Source organism: Marmota monax, unplaced genomic scaffold (genome assembly GCF_021218885.2).
Source record: "Marmota monax isolate L192 unplaced genomic scaffold, Marmota_monax_Labrador192_F-V1.1 WCK01_AAM20220418_F8-fsc00073, whole genome shotgun sequence".
Classification (NCBI taxonomy): domain Eukaryota; kingdom Metazoa; phylum Chordata; class Mammalia; order Rodentia; family Sciuridae; genus Marmota; species Marmota monax.
In genome coordinates, this window is record NW_026692846.1 from 1,384,164 (window position 1) to 1,403,726 (window position 19,563).

General features: G+C 61.6%; 1 protein-coding gene across 3 annotated transcripts; it reads right to left on the reverse strand.

The window, feature by feature from the left end:
• Positions 1–2,874: 2,874 nt before the first annotated feature.
• Rhpn1 (rhophilin Rho GTPase binding protein 1) lies at positions 2,875–14,268 on the reverse strand. 3 transcript variants are annotated; one of them, XM_046449037.2, is made up of 15 exons: positions 14,069–14,268; positions 9,367–9,482; positions 8,993–9,121; positions 8,830–8,905; positions 8,113–8,190; positions 7,639–7,763; positions 7,392–7,558; positions 7,073–7,266; positions 6,579–6,735; positions 6,394–6,504; positions 5,891–6,085; positions 5,358–5,434; positions 4,991–5,137; positions 4,743–4,904; positions 2,875–4,386 (listed from the first exon to the last, which is right to left on the reverse strand). In XM_046449037.2, exons 1-15 carry the CDS (start codon positions 14,147–14,149, stop codon positions 4,195–4,197), a joined length of 2,007 nt encoding a protein of 668 aa, XP_046304993.1. In that variant the 5' UTR covers positions 14,150–14,268; the 3' UTR covers positions 2,875–4,194. The 3 variants fall into 3 exon arrangements, with proteins under 3 accessions (XP_046304993.1, XP_046304994.1, XP_046304995.1); XM_046449038.2 differs by lacking the exon at positions 8,113–8,190; XM_046449039.2 differs by lacking the exon at positions 4,991–5,137.
• Between the last annotated feature and the right edge of the window lie 5,295 nt (positions 14,269–19,563).

A 19,563-nucleotide genomic window follows, 5' to 3' on the forward strand; every position in this document is an offset into this window, starting at 1 on the left:
GCCATCCGTGGGTTGTGGCCCGCTCCTCCTGAGCCCAGTGGGGGTGGCTGGTGACTTCCCTGAGTCCTGAGGGCCATGTGGAGGTGGTTCGGGATGGCCTTCGTGAGTTTTCTCTGGACCCAGGGGCTGGGCTGGTGTCCTTTGCTCTCTGGGCAGGGACAAGGACTCCTTCCCCCTTGTCCCTCTGAGGGAGCCAAGCCCCAGGGTCTCCTCTACCCCCAGGAGTCCCCCTGCAGACAGGCTGAGAGCTTGGGAGGTCCCAGGAGTGCAGTCTACGTGGGGTGGCACGGGAGGGTCCTGGCCCTGCCCCCACTGGTCACTGGGGCTTCCCGTGGCTTTCTGGCCAGGCCAGTGAGGCCCAGAATCCCACTTCTTCTCCCAGGGGGAGCCAGAGGGGCAGGGAGTGGGAGCCAGCCATTCAGGGAGGCCACCAGTGGCTTCCTCATCCTCCCCCAGGTGCTAGGAAGCTGAGGCAGGACCCAGACTCTCAGTCTCAGAAAGCATCGCCTGCTCTCCAGGCCGCCTGAGCCTGGAGAGTGTCCCCCCAGCACCGCCGGCCTGGAGACCAGCTGAGCGCTCCTCCACCCCTCCCCCTCCCCCTTCTCCTCCCTAGTCCCTCTCCCCCCCCCGCCCCCTCCTCCCCCCTCGACCCTCTCCCCCCTCTCCTCCCCCCCTGACCCTCCCCCCCACACCCCCTCCTGCCCCTCTCCTCTCCCCACTCTGGCTGACCGCCATCCCCAAGGCTGCCCTGCTTCCAGGTCCTGCCCACCAACCACGGCTGGCTGGGTCCTGTGCCACTTGGCACCTTTGCCCCACCTCCTCAGATGGTTGTGTATTCAGAGAGAACTGTACGGGATCCACTTTCTCAGGTGGGAGCTTGGTGGGCGGCCCGCCAGGCAAACTCACAAATCCCTGGCCATCAGAGGGCAAAGGACAAAGCAGTATGCTCAGCGGAGACAGCCAGAGCCGGGGGGTGCAGAGCAGGATGAGGGCACTGGTGAGGGAGGGGACTGCGGCTCCGTCTTACAGCCGCAGCTGGCCAGGGCCCACGGGGTGGGCCGGGTGAGCAGGAGGCCAAGTGGGAGGGCACTCCTCCCCACCTCTCCTGGCACCTGCCTTTGCCCCGCCCCTGCCCACTGCCCCCACCGCCCCGCCCGGCTTTCCCGCTCCCTCTCCCCACATGAATCTCGGCGCTCACTGCTGACCCAAGCGAAACGGAGTTTCCTTCCCCTCTCGGCAGTTTTCTGTTGGCAAAGCAAAAAGGATCTGCACACACACCTCGACCTCCCACCCCTGGATCCACTCTGAGGACGAAGTGTCCCTCTCACCAAGTGCAGCGTACACACAGCCAGGCTCCTGTCACCGCCGCGGGCTCAGCCCTACACTCACCCCACCTCCTTGGTCCTGGTTCTGCATGGGCACCGGGGGAGAGGCATAGCCCCTGCTGCCACTCCACATTCCTAGGCACGGCCCCTCCTCCCAGGCAGCAGGTGTGGGACACCAGCATGTCCTCCACAGGTGTCCACAGGCCTTGAACACCTTGAATACCTGTAAGTGTGGTATTTGCCCATGACCTAGGGGCCGTCTGACATGCAGTGGCAAATGGTGACATGGCTGGGCCAGAACCTGCGGGCTAAAGCCCTGGAAATGGGGTCTGGCCAGACAAGGCTGCCCCAGGGAGGGACACTAACCTGTCCCTGGAGATTGGAAGGCCAAGGAGGAATGGGCAGGAGTTGTGTGGGCAGCAGGTAGAGAGATGTCAGGGTGGAGGGTCGGAGCCAGGCACGTGCACGGACATCCTCACCCAGGCTCTCGCATGAGCCAGGCTGTCAGGGCAGCTGCTGCTTACTTGGGAAGGCCTCTGCCGGGCAGGCTCTCCCAGCCTGGACAGCTCCCCTTTCAGCACAACCCACGGCCTCCTGTGCCACCTGGGGCTGCCGTCTGCTGGGTGGGCCCGTGGACGGGTGCCCGGAGTGCTGCCTGCCACCCCAGGGACAGGAGCTCTGACCCCTGTGGGGCGCGGCCAACTGGTTGGGATGCATGGCGGGTTCTGCCAAGTGTCCTGGCCCCTGAGGCCTCCTGCAGCCAGCCAGGGACTCCACCCCCTGCCAAGCCAGCGTCTGGGTGGCTGGGAGTCACCTGGGAGGCTGGAGGTGCATCCCGGCCCTGCACGCCCTGAGCGGCAGCCACTGCCATGTGTGGGTGAGGACAAGGGGTCAGGGCCCTCCCAGACCCAGGGCCTCTGGCTGTCCCCTCACAGGGGCCCCAACCGTGCAGGACTCTGTTGGGCGGCACCTATGTTCCCAGGTGAAAGAGGACCTCTTCTGCCTATAGAGCGCCTCAGGTGCCAGGGGCGCGGCGGGGCTCCCTCTGCCCAGCCCTGCCTGGCTAGGGCCCCAACCCCAGGAGCTCCCAGCCCCACCACTGGATTGTGGGCCATCACTAGCGAGCACAGGGTCCCTAACTCCCTTGCTTTGTCCTCTGAGGGCCGGGAGGGCCACCAGACGTGTGTGGCAGGCAGGGGAGCTGCTCCTGGTGTGCCTGGCTCCAGGTGGGAGCCCCTGTGGCGGACACCAGGGAGACCTTGTGGTGGTGGGCCACGGGCCTTCCACGTAGAGGGCATAGCTGCGGGGGGCCGGGGACAAAGGCTCAGGCTGGGCAAGGGGCCCACAGAGCAGGGAGGCTGTGCACCAGGCTGCCTGACCTGGAGGGGAGAGCCCTCCCTGACAGCCTGGGGGGCCCACAGCCAGCTCTGAAGGAGGCAGGGGCAAGCCTCGCCCCCAACCCTCTTGGGTCTGGACAAGCCACAGAAGGCGAGATGGGGACTCCTTGGGGACAGGGCTGGCCAACCTGTCACCCCTGATTATCAGGTAATGACCTTCTTGAAGCATGATTTTATTAATCGACTTAACACGTGCTGAGACCTCCTGCGTGACCTTAGCCTGTTCTGCTGACGGGGATTCTCCCAGGTGGGCTGTGGTGGCAGGACACCCTGGGACTCCCACCCCCAACTCCCGCAGGCCCGGGAGTCCTGCCCTTCTGCTTTGGAAGAGGGCGCCTCTGTGCTCAGGGCTTCCAAACACACACTTACCCCCCATGCCTACACACACACATGAACCACCCCCACTTGGGACCTGGCAGTCAGTGCTGACGGGTGGTGTGCAGGGGTAATGGACAGCAGGCCCAGGACCATGGAACCAGGGCCAGAGTGCAGAGTGGACTGCTCTGCCTTCCTTGATCTGCTGCCTCATACTCTCCCCTCCTGTGGCTGTCAGTGGGTGGCGGCTGCCCCCTGGTGGCCTTGGGGAGTAACACCAGTGACCAGGGTCCTGTCCTCAACCCCCCCGGCCCTTGGTGGAAGGGCCCCTTGTGGCCTCTGTCTGGTACGGCTTGGCCTGTGGCCCGTGCTCCCCTTCTCACCTCATCCATTTGGGGCCCAGGTCCTGAGCCCACCCCTCCAAGGGACCTGGGGATCACTGCTCCTGCCCGTGGAGGCACATCCGAGGGCTGCCAGGGCCCTGGCGGGCAGGTGGGGCTGGACACAGAGACAGCAAGTGCAGGCTACCAGGGGGCTCAGTCTCTTTGCCAGTGCTTCCTGGGCGGCAGACAAGGGCCGGAGAACAACCGGCCTTTGCTGGGACCCTATTCGGAGAGCAGCTAATCAGCAAGGGGGCCTAGCTTTGTCCAGCTGGGGTGAGGACAGTCCAGGGGTTCCCAGAGCAGAACCACACATGAGGCAGAAGCTTGGCCTTTGGAGGGCTGGGTGGAGGTTTGGAGCCCAGGGCAGCTGAAGCGAGGCTGCAGCCAGGGCAGCAGCAAGGTGGACAGGGCTCTGAGCATGTGGACAGGATTACATGGGGCCAGGGGCGTGCTGCAGAGTAAAGCGCCACCCAGAGCCTACAGCATCTCTCAGGGAGAGACCCCTCACCCCACCCCCACTGTCCTCCTCGGAGAGTGGCTGTATGAGCACTGTGCCCAAAGGGCAGGGGGTGCTTCCTCTTGGTGAGGTGGCCGTGGCCCCAGCACTGGGCTCTGATCTGGCTTGTCTAACCAGAGTCTTTAATGGGCAGCTCTGGCCCCGAGCAGGGCAGGCCCAGCCTGAAGGTCCCTGAGGGTGAGAAACAGAATGCTTGGGCTGCTTCCAGTCCTCAGAGACACGCTGGGCACTTGGAGGGTGCAGGGACCATGGCTGACTCAGGGACAGGTGCCACAGTCCCCACCAGTGCAGGGTGGGGGGCGGCCCCCGGGCTTGCTCTGCTTGGCCCTGCGGCTCCAGACAAGGAGGGGCTGGGGACTGGCACGGGTGGGTGCTGGCATCTCGAAACCGCACGCTCTCTGGCTCCTCGGAAGCCTCCCTGGGCCCAGCAGAGCTGGCTGGCGGTCCCCCTGCAGCCAGGACAGAGAAGGATGTGGTCAGCTACCACCTGGGTGGCCTGTAGTGAGCCAGGGAGGAGGCAGGCGTGCTGGGGGCATGTCCAGGGGCTCTGTTCCCCTTGCTGCTCGTCACCCAGTCCTTGGGTGGACCCACCAGGTGGACGTGACCTCTGGAGGAACCCAGCTGGAAGCCTCGGATCCTGCTGAGGTGGGGGGCCTTTCTGGGGGGGAGGCCAGCCACCAGGTGATGCAGCAGCACAGGTGGCCACTCGTCAGAAGGCCACCCCAGTGAGGGCCACTGCCCACCGCTCCTCTTTCAGAGGCCTCATGAGCACCAGGGAGGTCCAGGCCCAGGCCCCAGGACTCACTGTGCTGCGTGGCTCATGTCTGGGCAGCAGTGAAGCCACCTGCAGACTCACGCCCGCCGCGCCCGCCTCCCTCAGCTGCGCCACGACGTCCGCGTGCCTCCACCACTTGCAGGGCTGCCCGTTCAGGGACACGATGTAGTCACCCTGCTGGAGGCCAGCCGCCTGTTGGGGACACAGACCCGTGAGGAGCAAGAGCAGGTCTGGCTGGAGTCCTGGGGACTCAGCCTCCAAGGCCAGCGGGCCCTTACCGCAGCTTGCCCGCCAGGGACCACAGCAGCAATAAGGACGGGGGAGTCTCCCCGAAGCGTGAAGCCGAAGCCGCCCTCTCCCCGGGTCAGGTGGATGGGCCCCACCAGTTGCCACCGATTCTTGGCTGAGAACACGGGCAGGGGTCCCTGGAGGAGGCAGGGGTCAGAGGCTGGCTTGGCTGCAGTCCGAGGGGCCCGGCCTGGCAAGCACCTGTACCTCTCAGGACAGGAGCCAGGGAGGTGCCAGTAGGAGGCACAGGGCTGGGCCACCACCCAGGGACCATTGGGGGCTCCTGCCAGTGGACATACAGGGCAGAACCTAATGCCCAAGCCTGCTGTAGAGAGAGGGCAGGAGCAGCTTGCTCACCAGACGGTGAAAGATGTCGGCCGCCTTCATGAAGGACAGGCTGGGCACCCTGACCTCGGACTTCTGGTGGGTCTTAGCTGAGAGGGGTGGGAAGGAATGGAGGAGCAGGGCTGAGCCCAAGGCTCAGGGGCCTCAGGCCGCTGGTTGCACCAGAGGGACCTGACTCCACCCTAGAGGAGCCGGCAACACTAGGTGCACACGGCCCTCTGGTAGCTGGAGGGTAGAGCTGCCCCAGGTCCCTGAACAGGCGCCCCTCCACCTGCTCCAGGACCCCTCCCTGAAGCCCAGCTGTCTCTGTCTGACCACAGGGTCCCCCCGGGCAGGAGTCAGAAGGGGAAAGGGTGGAAAGGGAGAGAGCAGGGGGTCTCGATCCAGGTGCTTCCTCGGGCCAGCTGGAGCTCCCGCCCTCCCTGGCCCCAAAGGTCCTGCATGTGGCCTTGGAGACTGCATCTTTGAGGGGCACTTCAGGGCTCAGCCATCTTCCTCTAGCCAGGCTGAGGGCACACCCATCTGGATGGGCCCAGGCTGCTCACGCTGGATGTCTGGGGCCTCAGCGGCCTCAAAGAAGTCATCCTCGCGCTCGAGCTCCGAGTACTTGGCCAACGAGTGCCTCAGTGCCTGGGCCACCACAGCCTGCAGCAGGTCCACCTTGCGCAGGACACGGCATGAAGCATGCAGCCTCAGCGCCTCCTCCTGGCCCAGAATGGCGCGCTTCAGGTGGGCCTTGGCTGCACACAGAGCACAGCATCGTCACACGCTGATGGCCCGCCTGCTGGCCCCTGGAGGCCAACCCTGCCCCCTGCCCCCAGGATGTGGCAGGTAGGGTGTGGGCTACGGGGGTCGGGGGTCGGGAGGTGCAAACAGCAGGGCTGGGGTGGAGCTTCCCCTAGGGCACCCCCATCTGCGGGGCTGCCCTGCACTGCTAAGGCCCCGCTCTCCACAGTTACCCACTGGGGCAGGACTGGGGGCAGGTGGGGGAGGAGCACACTGCGGCAGCTGGCCCAGGGCGTGAGCACCAGAGCCCTCTGTGCCTCACCAAGGTTTCTGCGCTCCTCGGGTTGCTGGGGCAGCGTCGGGCTGTGGGGCTCGCCAGGGGTTGGGGGCTGGAAGACCTGCTCATACGCGGGGAGCTCTCCTTCAGCTGCCACTGGGGATCAGACAGGCCATGAGCTGTGAGCAGGCACCTGGCAGGCACACAGGCACACGGGGCAGGGCACTCACAGGAGCCGTCACAGAGGGCTGTGGCTGCGTGATAGTGGGCCAGGGCGTGGAAATGTTCAGCCTTGACGTGCACCAGGGTGATCCAGGAGGCAGGCACGTAGTCCTGGACAGGTGGCTGGGCCATGGCCTGGTGCACAAGCCTGTACTCAGCTGCCACCTGCCAGCAGATGTGTGGGCACATTGGAGCTCAAGAGACAAAGCTAGTGGGGCCCTGCAGCCAGCCTGAGCCTCCTGCCTCTCCATAGCCTGGGCGCTCAGGGCCCCAGTTCCTGCCCTGATCATGCTGTCCCCTGAGGCAGGGACTCAGGACGCTATGAACAGCAGCAGCTGGTTTTGGGGAGGCCGGGGGGGGGGGGGGGGGGGCGGTACCCATCTCTGTCTCTTGACTAGCTTTTCCGACCTGTGGTCCTGTCCGCAGACTCCATGCTCTCCCAGGCCTCCTGCCAGTGGAGGGCCTGTTGTTGAGGGTCCTGGGCAGGGCTCCCTGGCCTTACCTGGGCCGCCTCCTGAGCCAGGTGCAGCTGAGCCAGGCAGTCGTGGGGGACGGCCAGGGCTGGCAGTGAAAGGCCTTCAAAGACACACTCCTGGGCCTGGGTGGCCATGAGTCGCTCCAGCGTGGAGAGGCAGGTGGTGCTCATGTCTGGGCTCGGTGCCTGGGAGAAGTTCTCCCTCAGGAGGCTGAAGGCCCCTGTGGGCAGAGTGGGTACTCACATGGCAGGGCCCCCAGGAAGGGCCAGCGTGTCCCACCTGCCCTGGGTTTCTGCCCAATGAAGGTGGGATGTGGGCCCTCTGCAGGGTCTGGGCTGCTCTCACCAGCAGCCAGCTGGAAGGCCTGAGCGGCCCGGCGGGCACCCGCCACACAGGAGCGGTCCTGGCGTGCCCCGATCTGTGTGTGGAGGGCCCCGATGTTGAACAGCACGCTGCCCTTCTCAAACGCCAGGGCCCTCTGCTGTGCAGGGACCCCCGTGAGAGAGTCGTACCTGTAGAGGGTCAGGCTGGGTGTGGTTCCCATGGCACCAGGCCCTCCTCCCCAGGGTATCCCACCATCCCAGGCCCCTACCAGTGGAAGATCAGCCCGAGGCTCCGGGCAGGGCTGAAAAAGCGTCCCTCCAGGAAGCAGAGCTGGCTGTAGTAGGCTGCGAGCAGCTTCAGGCCCGCATCATCTCGGCTGGGGGTCCGCATGGCCTGCAGGGCAGGAGCTGGCTGGGCCCCTGCCCAGTCCCCACCCCACCCCACTGCCCTAGAAATCCCCTGGGCATCAGCCTGTGGAAGCACATGCTGCCCCAGGGGACCATGGGCACCAGGCCAGGCAGCCTGAGTCCAGAGAGCAGGTAGGGCTCTGAGGAGGGAACAGGAACAGAGTACCCCGTGGCCATCTGTGGCTCCTGGGCCCTTCCCTACACACTGGGGTGCCTGTCTCCCTGATGTCCTCCCAAGAGGAGGGCCTCCTGCTGCGCGAGGCTACACTGGCTCCAATTCCAGGCTTCAGTGCCAGCGCTGCAGGAGGAGAGGTGGGAGGGGCGTAGCCACCCACCTGCCGCAGGCCCTCCAGCTCCCTGATCTCCGCCTCATAGGAGGCACCGTCCTCTCCAAAGTGCCCTGAAATCAGCTCCTGACAGAAGGACAGGTGTTGGCCTCCGGGCACCCTGTGTTTGGCAGCCTGCCCCAGGGAGGGGAAGGTCCCAGCACTGAGCAGGCCAGCTGCCCACATGGGTCCAGGGCCCTCGAAGCCCTCAGCAGAAGGCTTGTGAGGCTGAGGGCCTGGCATGCGGTGGGAAGTCGTGGATTCTTGTTGGTGCTAATTTTACACAATTCCCTCATCAATCCCATGGCAATCCCAAGAGGCAGGTGCCATGTGTCACTTGGAGACTCAGACTCTGAGGCACAAAGTCAATTCATTTTCCCTCGGGGCCCTGCCAGGCAGTGGCGGATGGGACAAGGCTCTGTTCTTGGGTCTGAGCCCTCCCAAACACTGGGTAGCTATGGCCCCACAGCACAGCTCCACGGGTGGGAGGCGGCCTGAGCCAGGGAACCCTATGCAGGAGAGCCCCGGGTCCCTGCAGGTGTCCTGGGGCTCCCATTACATTATCCTAGGGCAGAGTCCCAGCTCAGCAGGCCTGCCCAGGGTGGGATGCTGGGTCCCTGGTGGCCCCGAGTCAGCCCCACCTCCCTGTGGCCCTGTCTCCACATCTGTTCAGAGACACCTGGACCAGGACAAGGCTGTCACTCAGAAGTTGTCGCCAGCGCTTACCTTCAGCGGGGTGGCCCAGTCCAATTCCGTGGTCTCCTTTAGGCCCAGGGGTATCATGGGGACAGTGACACCTTCGCTAGAACCAGAAGCACTGGCTGGGACCTGCTGCCCACAGCAGCCCCGCCTACATGTGCGTGCTGAGTGGCCAGGCTGCAGGCCCTACCCCTCAGGCTGGTGCGTGTCTGGGCCACTGCTGAGCCCCTCCAGCTCCTCCTTCAGCAGCTGCAGGTTGGAGTTGACGTAGCTCAGCTCCAAGGCGACTGTCTCTCTGACCCGGTCATTGCTGGTGGCTCTGGGGAGGCCAGGGGAAGTCAGAAGCTGGGGGTGTCTGGGCCCCAGCCCAAGGGCCCAGAGGTGGGCCGGGCCTGCCCTGTCGGGGTCTTGGCTGAGCAGTAAGTGTACTGCTTGGCTGTGGGGACCCAGAGGGAAACCTGCTCACGCTGGCTTCTGGACCGACTGCAGGCAGACAGCCACCTGGGCCACCACCCTTGGCCTGTGGCCCTCCCCCGGGGAGGGGAGGGAGCGGCAGGTGCTCACCTGTAGAGGTTCTCAGCCCCTGTCCGCATCCGCAGCTCTTTGCTGATCTGCTGACTTATCCGGGCCCTGTGACTCTGCAGCCAGCTGTGCTGAGTCTGTGCCATGGGGTCAGAGACCTGCAGAGAGCAGTGGGTTATGCCCAGCCCACAGAGCCCCCACAGGCTGGCTTGTCAGGCCCAGAGGACCTCGGCAGTGCTCGGGGAAGGGAGAGTCACCAGGGGCTAGAGCCTGACAGTCTCAGAGAGAACGCAGCCAGCACAGGGTTCTCCCCTCAGGTCACCATAGATGCCAGCCTCAGCTAACTGGGCCACCTGTCAAGTGGCTTCCCTGCACAGCCACCCATCACACCAGCCCTCATGCCCACCTTCTCCGGTATAGATGGGGCCTCCTAGGTCTCCCACTGGTCTTAACCCCTGGGCTCAAGTGTTCTTCCCACCTCAGCAGAGACTACAGGTGCTGCCACTGCACCTGGCTCTTAGAACACAGGAGACTGTGATGCTTTCCAGTGCTGGGGTCCACCTTGGGCCTCCCATGTGCCAAGCAGACACTCGTCCACAGAGCTGCACCCGTCCCCTTGGCCCACCTTTCAAGGCAGGATGCAAAGCCCTAGCAGGAAGCCCTCCCTATCTGCTCTCTCTGGAGCCCTCTTCTCACTCCTTGGGGACCTGTGGCCCAGCCAAACAGGGAGTGCAGCCCTCCTTGGGGGCTGGGCCACCTTTCCAGTGGGCCCACCACTAAGGCCCAGGGTGAGCAGCTTTAACAAGAGGCCTGTCCCTGAAACCTGGGGATCTGATAGAGCCTGGCTCCAGGGCTCTGCCCACAGGGCCTGCAGGGTGGTATGGCCATAGGCACCAGGCAGCCACGGACACCACAGCCACAGGCTGTGGGCCTGCACTCTGTGGGCAGCTAGTACAGGTGGACAGCAAGATGTTCAGCCCCAGTAGAATGCAGGTTCCTCCCAGGAGACATGAGGAAAGTGGCCTGGGCTACTCCCGCCATTCTTCTCTGGCTGTCGGCTTCCTCCCAGCACTGCCAGGGAGTAGGGACACGGGTGAGGTGCAGCCTGAGATCAGAACCCCTCTGAGTCAATCGGGGCCTTGCCTGGCCTGGGTCACTCACCATCCAGGGGCTGGTGAGGACCTCTCAGAAGCCTCCTTTCCTGGGCAGCTTCCCCATGGTGGTCATTGACACCCTAACAGAACAGGGAGGAAGCCACAGAGCTGGCAGGACCCTGTCCCGACAGCAGACAGGAGGTGGCTCTAATCTGTGCAGTGCTGATTCTGGCCACACATTCAAAGAAGTGTGGCTTACTGTCACTCTAGGAGAGACTCAGACCCTCCAGGGCCGTCGCTTATCCCAGTCCCTTGGAGGGCGTTCCCCAAGGGTGACCTATGTCCTGGCACGGAGGAGGCTCCTCTCCTCCACAGCCAGCTCCTCAAGAAGGAGTGGAGACTTCCTGTAGGAGGGGCATCTGGGCTGGGGCTTGAAGGTAGGAGGCTCCCAAGTGGTCCTGGGGTGATAAGGGAGAGGTGACCCCCCCCCCCGACAAACCAGGTTGGAAAAGCAGCGGCTAGAGCACCTCCCACTGGGGACCGGGGCCACCAGCACTGCAGATGCGGGAGCAGAGTGGAAGGAGCGTCCTCCATCCACTGCCCCACAGCTGTCACCAGGGCCTGTGATTTTTCAGCGGCAGCTCCTGCCTGCTGGGCAGGGTAGATGGAGGTCATGGCGGTCTCCTGGAGAGGTGGGCCACTGCTGAACCAAAAGTCACTGCAAGGTGCCAGCAGGCTCCGAGGGCTGGGCAGTGGGCCTCAGCTCGGCAGGGTGGCCCTCATCTGCATGACAGCCCCTGACCCCCTTTCTGGAGGGAGGTCCCAGCCAGACCACTCTGGGCCCTGCAGGCACCTGCCCCAGGTGCTGGGTCCTTCCTTGGCTTCTCTACCCTTAGTGTCCCTTCCAGGAGGCCAAGCCAGTCTTCTAACCAGTGTGGGGAGAAGGGGGATGAGCAGGTCAGAGCTGGGCCTCAGGCTGAGTGGACTCTGGAAGCTGGTGGCCCCCATGCCCAGTTTCCCACGCTGAGCTGAGGAGTGTGCGCAGTGGGGAGGGCACAGACATGTTAAACAGCCCTCATTCTGTGGAAACAAGGCTACCTAACCCTCCCTTGTGCCATCATCCCCACCATGACTTCCTCTGGCTCTCTCCAGTACAGAGAGAACCTGTAGTGGTCTTCGATATTCCCAAAGGGGTGCATCAAGCAGGGGCAGGGCCTGGCGATCGCCCGTGTGGAAAGGGATGGAGAACAGAAACAACCCACTCCCTCCAAGAAACCAAGGGCCTGGTGCTTGATCCCCCTTCTAGGGTGGCAGCCAAGAGAGGGCAGTGGCCAGTCTGGGCTGTCCCTAGGACTCGCAAAAGGGAGGAGACGCTTGGCCTGGCACAGGACTGGAACAGCAAACAGAGCAAGATGGCCCCATGCCTTCTCCCAGGGGTGCCCAGCTGGGCTTGCTCTCTGGGAAAGACCCCCATCCCAGTGTCAGACCCCTGAGCACCCTGCCTGCGAACTCACCCACCTCAGAGAGCCCCAGCCTTCCCTCCTGAGGTCTCTCTCCCCTCAACAGAGGATGGGGACACTCAGCATTCACCAGTGCTGCCACCTCTGTCCACAAATAGGGCACAGGGTCCAAGGGGACACAGTGTGACACGTGCTAGGGGGAACGGTGTGGCAGGCATGCCAGCTTTAGTATAGGGCACGTGTCCTCAGGATACTGCTCCTTTGATGTTCACCTGGGCACCATGTCACATGCCCCACTCTAGGGCCCTGGAACCCCTTTGTGGGTCAAGCACCCGAAGGGTTCTGATGCCCATCCAGGCAGGGTACGTTGAACTAACCTGGCTGGTGTTCTAGAGACCGACAGAGGCCCAGCCCCTCCCACCTCCCCCACTGTCCCATTGCCCTGATCTCATCCCTCAGCCCTTGACTGTCCCAGGAAGCCATGGGACTCAGCCATGTGGCACTTCCCCATCCGGCCAGTCAGTGCCCACCTGCGGTCCTCACCTTGAGGAGGCTGACACGAAGGTCTGCAGAATCCCTGCATCCCTCAGGTCAGCCTTCAGGTGGGGATATGAGTGGCTCTTCAGATGGGTAAACTGAGGCCCAGGCCCTTTCTGGGGTGGCAGCTAAGAAAGGGCAAAGATAGGGCCTGGCCACAGCCCACCACCCACAGCCTGAGAAGTAGTGGGCATATCCAAGTCACCCAGCCCTGTCCAGGGGGCCTCAGACCCAGGCATGGCTTCTCGCAAGCTAACCAGTTCTTCCCCATCTGATGGAGTGGGACGGCTGGTCAGGGGCCTGCTGGGGAACCTGGCCTCACTCAGCCCTGCAGCGGGCTTGGAGAAGACTTTCCAGAGGGCAAGGCCACCTGAGCTGTGCAGTGTGACTTAGGGCCTGCCTGAGCAGGGCTGGGGCTGCAAGGCCACCTCCCTGGAACCCTGACTGTGGGTCATCCCAGTGCATGTGTGCACAAGACACAGCAGCCAAGAAACCACTGGGGAGGGTTTCCGATTCCCCTTCTAGGGTGGCAGCCAAGAGAGGGCAGAGATAGGGCCTGGCCACAGCCCGCAGTCCGCAGCCCGAGAAGTGCTGTCTTATAAGCCCACTGGCACATCTTGTTTGTGCAACGCCCCCAGACATTCCTTCCACACAAAGCAACATGTGCTCCCGCCAAAGGCCACCTGCTGGCATGGCTATCCTACCAGGGACAGTTCACAGAGGACAGGAGACAGGTCCCTTCACTGTCCAGTGCCTGCTAGGTGCTGTGGCACCTGGCATGCCAGGGGTGGGCAGAGAGACAGAGCTCCTTAGTGGGTCTGGTCACCTTTACTGGCCAATTCCTTGCAGCTTAATTCCTGGCTGAGGCCTCCCTTCCCTCCTCCCCTAGGAGACCTGAGCCACAGACACACAAAAGCTCAATAGAATCAGCAAGGGACAATGTGTAGTCTGATGCTGGTTAGGAAAGAGGGCAAAGCCCTGTGGTAGAGGCCTGGGACTAGCCATATGAGCCACTCAGCAGATTCCAACTGAAAGCCCTTGATGCAGGGCATGGGTGCCCAGAGCCCACATGAACGCGGGGGGGGGGGGGCTCATTGACCCCCAGACTAGGGCTGCAGAGCAAGACACAGGCAGGATGGCTCTCCATCCCTGACCCCAGGGCTCCTGGAAACCCAGGCACAGTCAGCACCCGCATTAGGGACTTTGGAGGGGGCAGAGGTTCAGGGAAACCCAGAGAGGGCAAACTGCCTGGTCTGCAGTCCAGCACGCGCCAGCTGCCTGCACCTTCACGCAACATCAGATGGACACCCAGTTCCTAATGGGTGCAGAAAGCAAAGCTAGGAACAAAACGAGCTTGATCCGGAGCTGTCACGGACAAGCCAACACCTGCCAAAGAAGTGGGTCCCTAGGTCCCTAACTTCAGGGGAATGATGGTCCCGACCTCGGCTCCTAGCGAGTCCTGGAAGCCTCCTCCTTTCCCCTTTTGGGAACCCCAAAAGGGACTGGAGAGGAACCCAGAGGGGGAGGGATACGGGCTCTGGCCCGCTCGGCGACTCAGTTTCCCCAGAGGTTGCCTGGAAGGCCGCGCGCCCGACCGAGCCTCCGAGAGCTGGGCAGGAGGCCGGGGGCCTGCACCCCTCGCCGGCACCCCACCTTGCGGACGCCGCCGGCCTCCTGCAGCTGGGCGCTGTCCTCGCCGGCGCCCTGGCCATCCGGCCTCTCCTCGAGGATCATCGCCGCCCGCCTGGAAGCCGGCCCCGCGAGGCTGCGAGCGGCAGGTCCCTCGGGAGCAGGGGAGGGCCGCCCTCAGCCCCTGGTCCTGGGCAGGGTCCCCTGCTGCCTCTCCTCGCGGGCGGGGCGGTCCGGCGCGGCTGGGCGGGGCGACCAGTAGGCGACCAGTAGGCGGTGACGGCCGCTCCGACGGACAGCCACTGCTGCCAACCACAGCGCAAGAAAGGCGGGTCAGGAGGCAGCCCCGCCCCGCCCACGGCGTCCGCGGAATCCGGTAACCCCGGGCAACCGCGACCCGCGCGCCGAGCGCAGTGCGCAGGCGCCGCGGCGGCTGTTCGGCGCTTGCAAAAGTTGGGATCAGACCGCGAAGCGGACGGCGGGGACTGCAGGGCCTTCACCTGTCACCCCGGCAACGGGAACCTCGCCCCGAAAACGTCTGCAGTGGGTCTTAGACGGCTGTTGGGGACAAGGACCCGTGCGGTTCCTGAACAAAGCCGGCGTGCTTCCCCGCCGGGCGAGCGGTCCCTGTGCCTCCGGAGCTGCCTCTGCTGGCCTCTTTAGAGCGCTCGCATCCAGAGCCTGTCTCCAGCACTGGCCTGTTTTCAGATCCGTCTTGCCCGCGGGACCGCTCCCTTGTGGCAGTGGACTTTCCAGAACCTGCGCTCCCTGCAGGGCTCGCCCGGCAGTGTGCCTCCTTTGGGCCCTGTCATCAGTCTCCAGGTGTCCTGTGGGCTCGCTCTCCTGGGCGCACGCCCTTTGCAGGCAGGACGACCAGGTCGCAAGTAGACCACAGGTCTCTGTGTCTGATTCCTTGGAAGTCCCAGCCTCCCTTGCTGACCTCCGCGTTGGGCCCCTAACTGCCTTTGCCCAGCAGGGGCTCAGTCTATGCCCCCGCCCCCAATGAACACACCTGGCCCTGTTCTAAATCCTGTAAGCTAAGCTCCTTGGCCTGCTGGACCATCTGCAGTGGCCCCCCTCTGCCGTATCCCTCTCATCAGGCCCCCACCAGCCACTCCGAGCCTCTCTGGCCCTCTCCTCCTCATAAGGTCAACACTGGGTATTGATCCTGGACAATTTTAACATGATTCTGCTCCGAGGACACGAGGTGGAGGCCTCGCTGCTGGGGCAGTATCAGTAGGTGATACCTACCTTAGACTGCTCCAGAGCTGGGGGGTGTGGCTCAGTAGTGAACACGGAAGGGAAATTCCAAGAGGAGGAGGAGGGGCCAGCTGGGTGGAGTCCTGGGATTAATCACCCAACTATCAGCTCAAAGGGTTAACAAGGGGTCAGCCCTGGAGAGGAGGATGGGCTGCTGTTTTGCTAGCAGGCCTTGTAGAACTATTTGCTTCATCAAACTGTACACATATTCCTTTGATAACAGTGTGGTTACAAGCTTCTTTTTTTTAGAGTGGATGTCTAGAAATTTCCAATTAGGATTCAAAATAAAATGTAACTATTTGGAAATGAGATGTTTCTCAGTAAGGCTTGAATTAAAGGGAAGTGAAAACAGAAATTGCAGACTATTTTAAATGGAACTAGGAAGTGAATGTGTTAGATAAAATTTGTAGAATGTGCCCAAAGGTCGTTTCTTTTTTTTTTTTTTTTGGGGGGGGGGGTGTTGTACACAAACACATACACACAATAAATTAACCAATTAAAAAAGTAGAGAAGTAAATGACTAAAGATTAAAAGTGGATATCACCTATAATCCCAGTGGTTTGGAAGGCTGAGGCAGGAGGATTGCAAGTTCAAAGCCAGCCTCCACAAAAGTGAGGTACTGAGCAACTCAGTCAGACCCTGTCTCTAAATTTAAAAAGGGCTGGGAATGTGGCTCAGTGGTCGAGTACCCCTGAGTTCAATCCCCCGTATCCTCCCCCCCAAAAAGTGGATATCAGTAATAATAAAATAGCTGATTATTTGAGATAAAGTTGATACATTTCTTGGAGAAAAAAGATTTTGTCAGTGGGGATTTGCCTTTGACTGCGTGGGGTTGGCTCCAGTGGCTCAGCCAGGGGTCAGTTGCTTCTTGTGTTCCCCTAGATCACTCTGTAGAGGCCTCCTGCCCAGATGCACCTCCACCTAGTGCTAGAGCCAGGGAAAGGGAAGAAGCATCAAGAAGATAAGCAAAGCCAGTTGAAGTGGCCACGCCTGTAATCCTGGTGTTTCAGAAGGCTGAGGCCCCTTAGGGTTGGGATGTGCTCAGAGGTAAAGTGCCCCTGGGTGGTTCAGTCCCTAGTACCACACACACAGCCACCCGCAGACACACAGAAGGAGAAAGAAAACATCCCAAGATTCTCTCAGAATTTCAGGATGTTGTCACAAGGCCACCTGTGGCTGCAGGGAGACCAGGAATGCACTGTGTCAGCTGGGCACACTGCTGTCCCCCACATTTGGAGTTATTTTTAATATCAGAAAGAAAATGAGAGGGGTTGGGCTGGCCGGGAGTAGTGGCTCCCAGAGAAGCCTGGGGGATGCTGCTGCAGGAGGAACTCACGGGCGCGAGGACACGTGCAGACGCACTAGAGGGCCCAGGACCCGGCACACGTGCCAGGGGTAGAGGCTCGCCTAGCAAGAGGAGGCCCTGGGTTCGTCTCCAGCCCCGCAAAAGAAAGAAAGAAGGAAAGAAGAAGAAGAAGACAAGGACAGTGGGTGATTTTGTACAGAGACGTAAGTGACTGCTGTAGGGACAGACGAGGCCAGGCACCCAAGACAGCAGGAATCAGTTTTATTTGGCTGCAGCCAGGTTCAGAGGGCACAGCCTTTGCTGTAATCAATTAATTAATCCCCTGAACCCCGAGTTCAGGGAGTTCCAGAGTTTTATACCCAGCATGTAAGGGGAGGGCCTCAGAAGTCCACAGTCGGCAGAAGTTCACATAAAAGCAGCTTTTTCTTTCTCTGTTTTGGGCAAGTTATCTCTTCAAGGACAACACCTGAGAAGGGGGGAGCTTCTCCTCCCCTTCTTTCCTCCCCCGCCAGCTGTTACCATGGAACCCAGTTGGTAACTTATCTTAAAAATGTAGACATCTCTGTGAAGCCCAGCTCAAGGCCAGAGGCCTTGTTGCACATTTCTACAAACTACCATACAGGATACGTTTGTGGAAAAACTAGTCAGGGGGTGTCCAGCACCTGGAGTGCTGATAGCTTCCCGGCCAGTGGCCAGGTGAAACAGGGCGACACGAAAATAGGAAGTTTGTCTACATTGGACTCTTTTGCAGAGACTCCTTTGCTGACAGTAAAGCCAGCCATGGTGAAGAGGGCTTTTCTGTAGAGAAAGGGGGTGCCACTTCACGACCAAAGCTGACTGATAAAAGGATGAACAGGCCAGTGACCCTGTTGCCGAAAGCTCAGTCCTTGTCCCCAATGCCAGTCTGATAACGAGGACACAGTTTTGAGAAAAAGGAAATTGCTTTGTAGCAAAGGAGAAACACAGGGGACTGTGGTTCTGCCCGTCACAGGAACAGGGGGCTTTTCCAGAGGGGGGTCAGAGAAAATGAGGCCAGGAAGGAGAGATGGGGGGAGAAGGTCAGGGGAAAGATGATTGGGAAAAAGATAAAAAAAAAAAAAACACCTAAGTTTCAAAGCCACAAGGACGTCGTCATACAGCTGCACTGCTGTCAAAGCGCCAGGTGACAGACAACCACCAAGCCAGGGCCTGGTCTGGCCAGTGCACAGTGAGCTCTGTCTGCGGGCCAGACATTCCAGGCAGGAAGGGATGGACGCCACGCTCCTCCCCACACTGCGGGGCCACACTCTGGGGAAGAGAGGGTAGGCAGGACCATGCCACCCAGGGGCAGAAGCTGCGGACCCTGCTGGGCCCTCGGTCACTGTCCCGGAATCCCATGTGTTTCCTGGAACCTGCCTCAGGCCACTTGCTTCAGGGAAGGCAGCCAAGCCCAGCCCCAGAAGGCGAGACCGGGATCTAGCCAGAACTGAGACGGGGGCTCCTTGTGAGAGCTGGCGCGTGCTAAGTGTCCTGCAGGGCCAGGCACACTGGCAGTGTCCCTGTCCCACCCCAATGCTAGTAGGACAGACGGCCTGTTAGTGTTCTGTCACTGTGACAAATACCTGAGAGAACCATTGCGTAAAGAGAAAGCACTTATTTGGCTCATGGTTTCAGAAGGCTCAGTCTATGACCAGTTGGTCCCATGGCTTGGCGGTGTGGTGACATGTCCTGGTGCAAGTGCGTGGTGGAGGAGGAACGCCCTCATGGCTGGGAATGGAAGAGGAAGAGGGCTGCTGTGGTCTCACGGACCCTTCAAGGGTGCCCCCTCCATGCCCGGAGACCTCCCACTGGCTGCCTCTCAGCGCTTTCACCACCTGTAGATGGCACCAAGCGGGAGCCCGGCTTTCACCACGGGGCCTTTGGGGACACTTAAGGTCCACACTGTGGCTGCGAGCTACGGCCACACTTTGGCAGTGACTGATCTGCACCCAGGGCTCCCCAAGCAGACTCGGCAGGAGGGGAGTCCCTGTGCTCTCATGGCCAGGCTGACCCCAAGAGCCGTGCAGCTGTCTGACGTCATCCTGAAGGAGGCTGCTGGGAGCCCATCTGAACCTGTCCCTCCCTGACGCCCCGTTGGTCCACCGGGAGTGGGGCCCAGCCGCTATGTGGGTACCGACCTAGTAGGACGGTTTGTGTGCTGAGCTCTTGAGGCCGTGGCTGTCGGGTCAGGAAGGCGGTGTCGACCCACCCCCACTTTCCCTGGGAGTCTGTTTGAAGCTCCTAGTGAAGGGAGTGAAGCAGGAAGCCACTCCTGGGAGGGAGGAGGCACAGTCTCTTTGCATTCAGATGACATGAGCATGTGACCTCAGAAACTCCACCCAGAACTTCCACAAGTTATTATAGAATGCCCTAAGGTCGGCAGTCCTCAGCTGACCGCGTGGTTGGGACTGAACGTCGGTGTCTAGCCCAAATGAACATGCTGAACCCCTCCCCCAGGGTGCCAATAGGAGGACAGTGAGGATCAGAGGAGGTGTGAGGGGTGGGCCCTGCCGCAACAAGGCCCAGACCCTGTAGGAGACATCAGGGGGCGCTCTCGGCCCTGTGCGAAGCCGCCGTCAGAGGCTGCCAACCCCAAACCTGAACTGACTGGGACAGCACCTTCATCCCCAGTCCTGCGGCCTCAGTCTGTGCTACTCTGCTGTGGTGGCCCAAACTGACTGACGCTGTATAATATATGGATTAACTGCTTAAAAAAACTAGAAATGGAAGTGGAGCTATTTCATTCACAAGTGTGACAAGTGTACAAGAGAAACGTCTGGGAAGACACTGAGGAGAAATGCTCACCCCCAGGAAGCGGGTTTGCACAGGAGCGTGCAGGGTCAGACGCAGGCCGAGCGTGCTGCAGAGCTATGTGCCACTGAGCCCCATCCCCAGCTCTGACATGGGCTTAATTTTACTGAGCAACTTAAAGCCA

What these genes read in the sequence shown, in the direction of transcription:
- Rhpn1 (XM_046449037.2), bottom strand. Translation starts at nt 14,149, where the DNA reads ATGATCCTCGAGGAGAGGCCGGATGGCCAGGGCGCCGGCGAGGACAGC. An exon ending in TGAGGCCCCAGACATCCAGC is followed by an intron (nt 5,435 to 5,890) that starts GTGAGCAGCCTG and finishes CACCCCTCTCAG; the next exon opens with CTAAGACCCACCAGAAGTCC. An exon ending in TCCCTGGCGGGCAAGCTGCG is followed by an intron (nt 4,905 to 4,990) that starts GTAAGGGCCCGC and finishes TGTCCCCAACAG; the next exon opens with GCGGCTGGCCTCCAGCAGGG.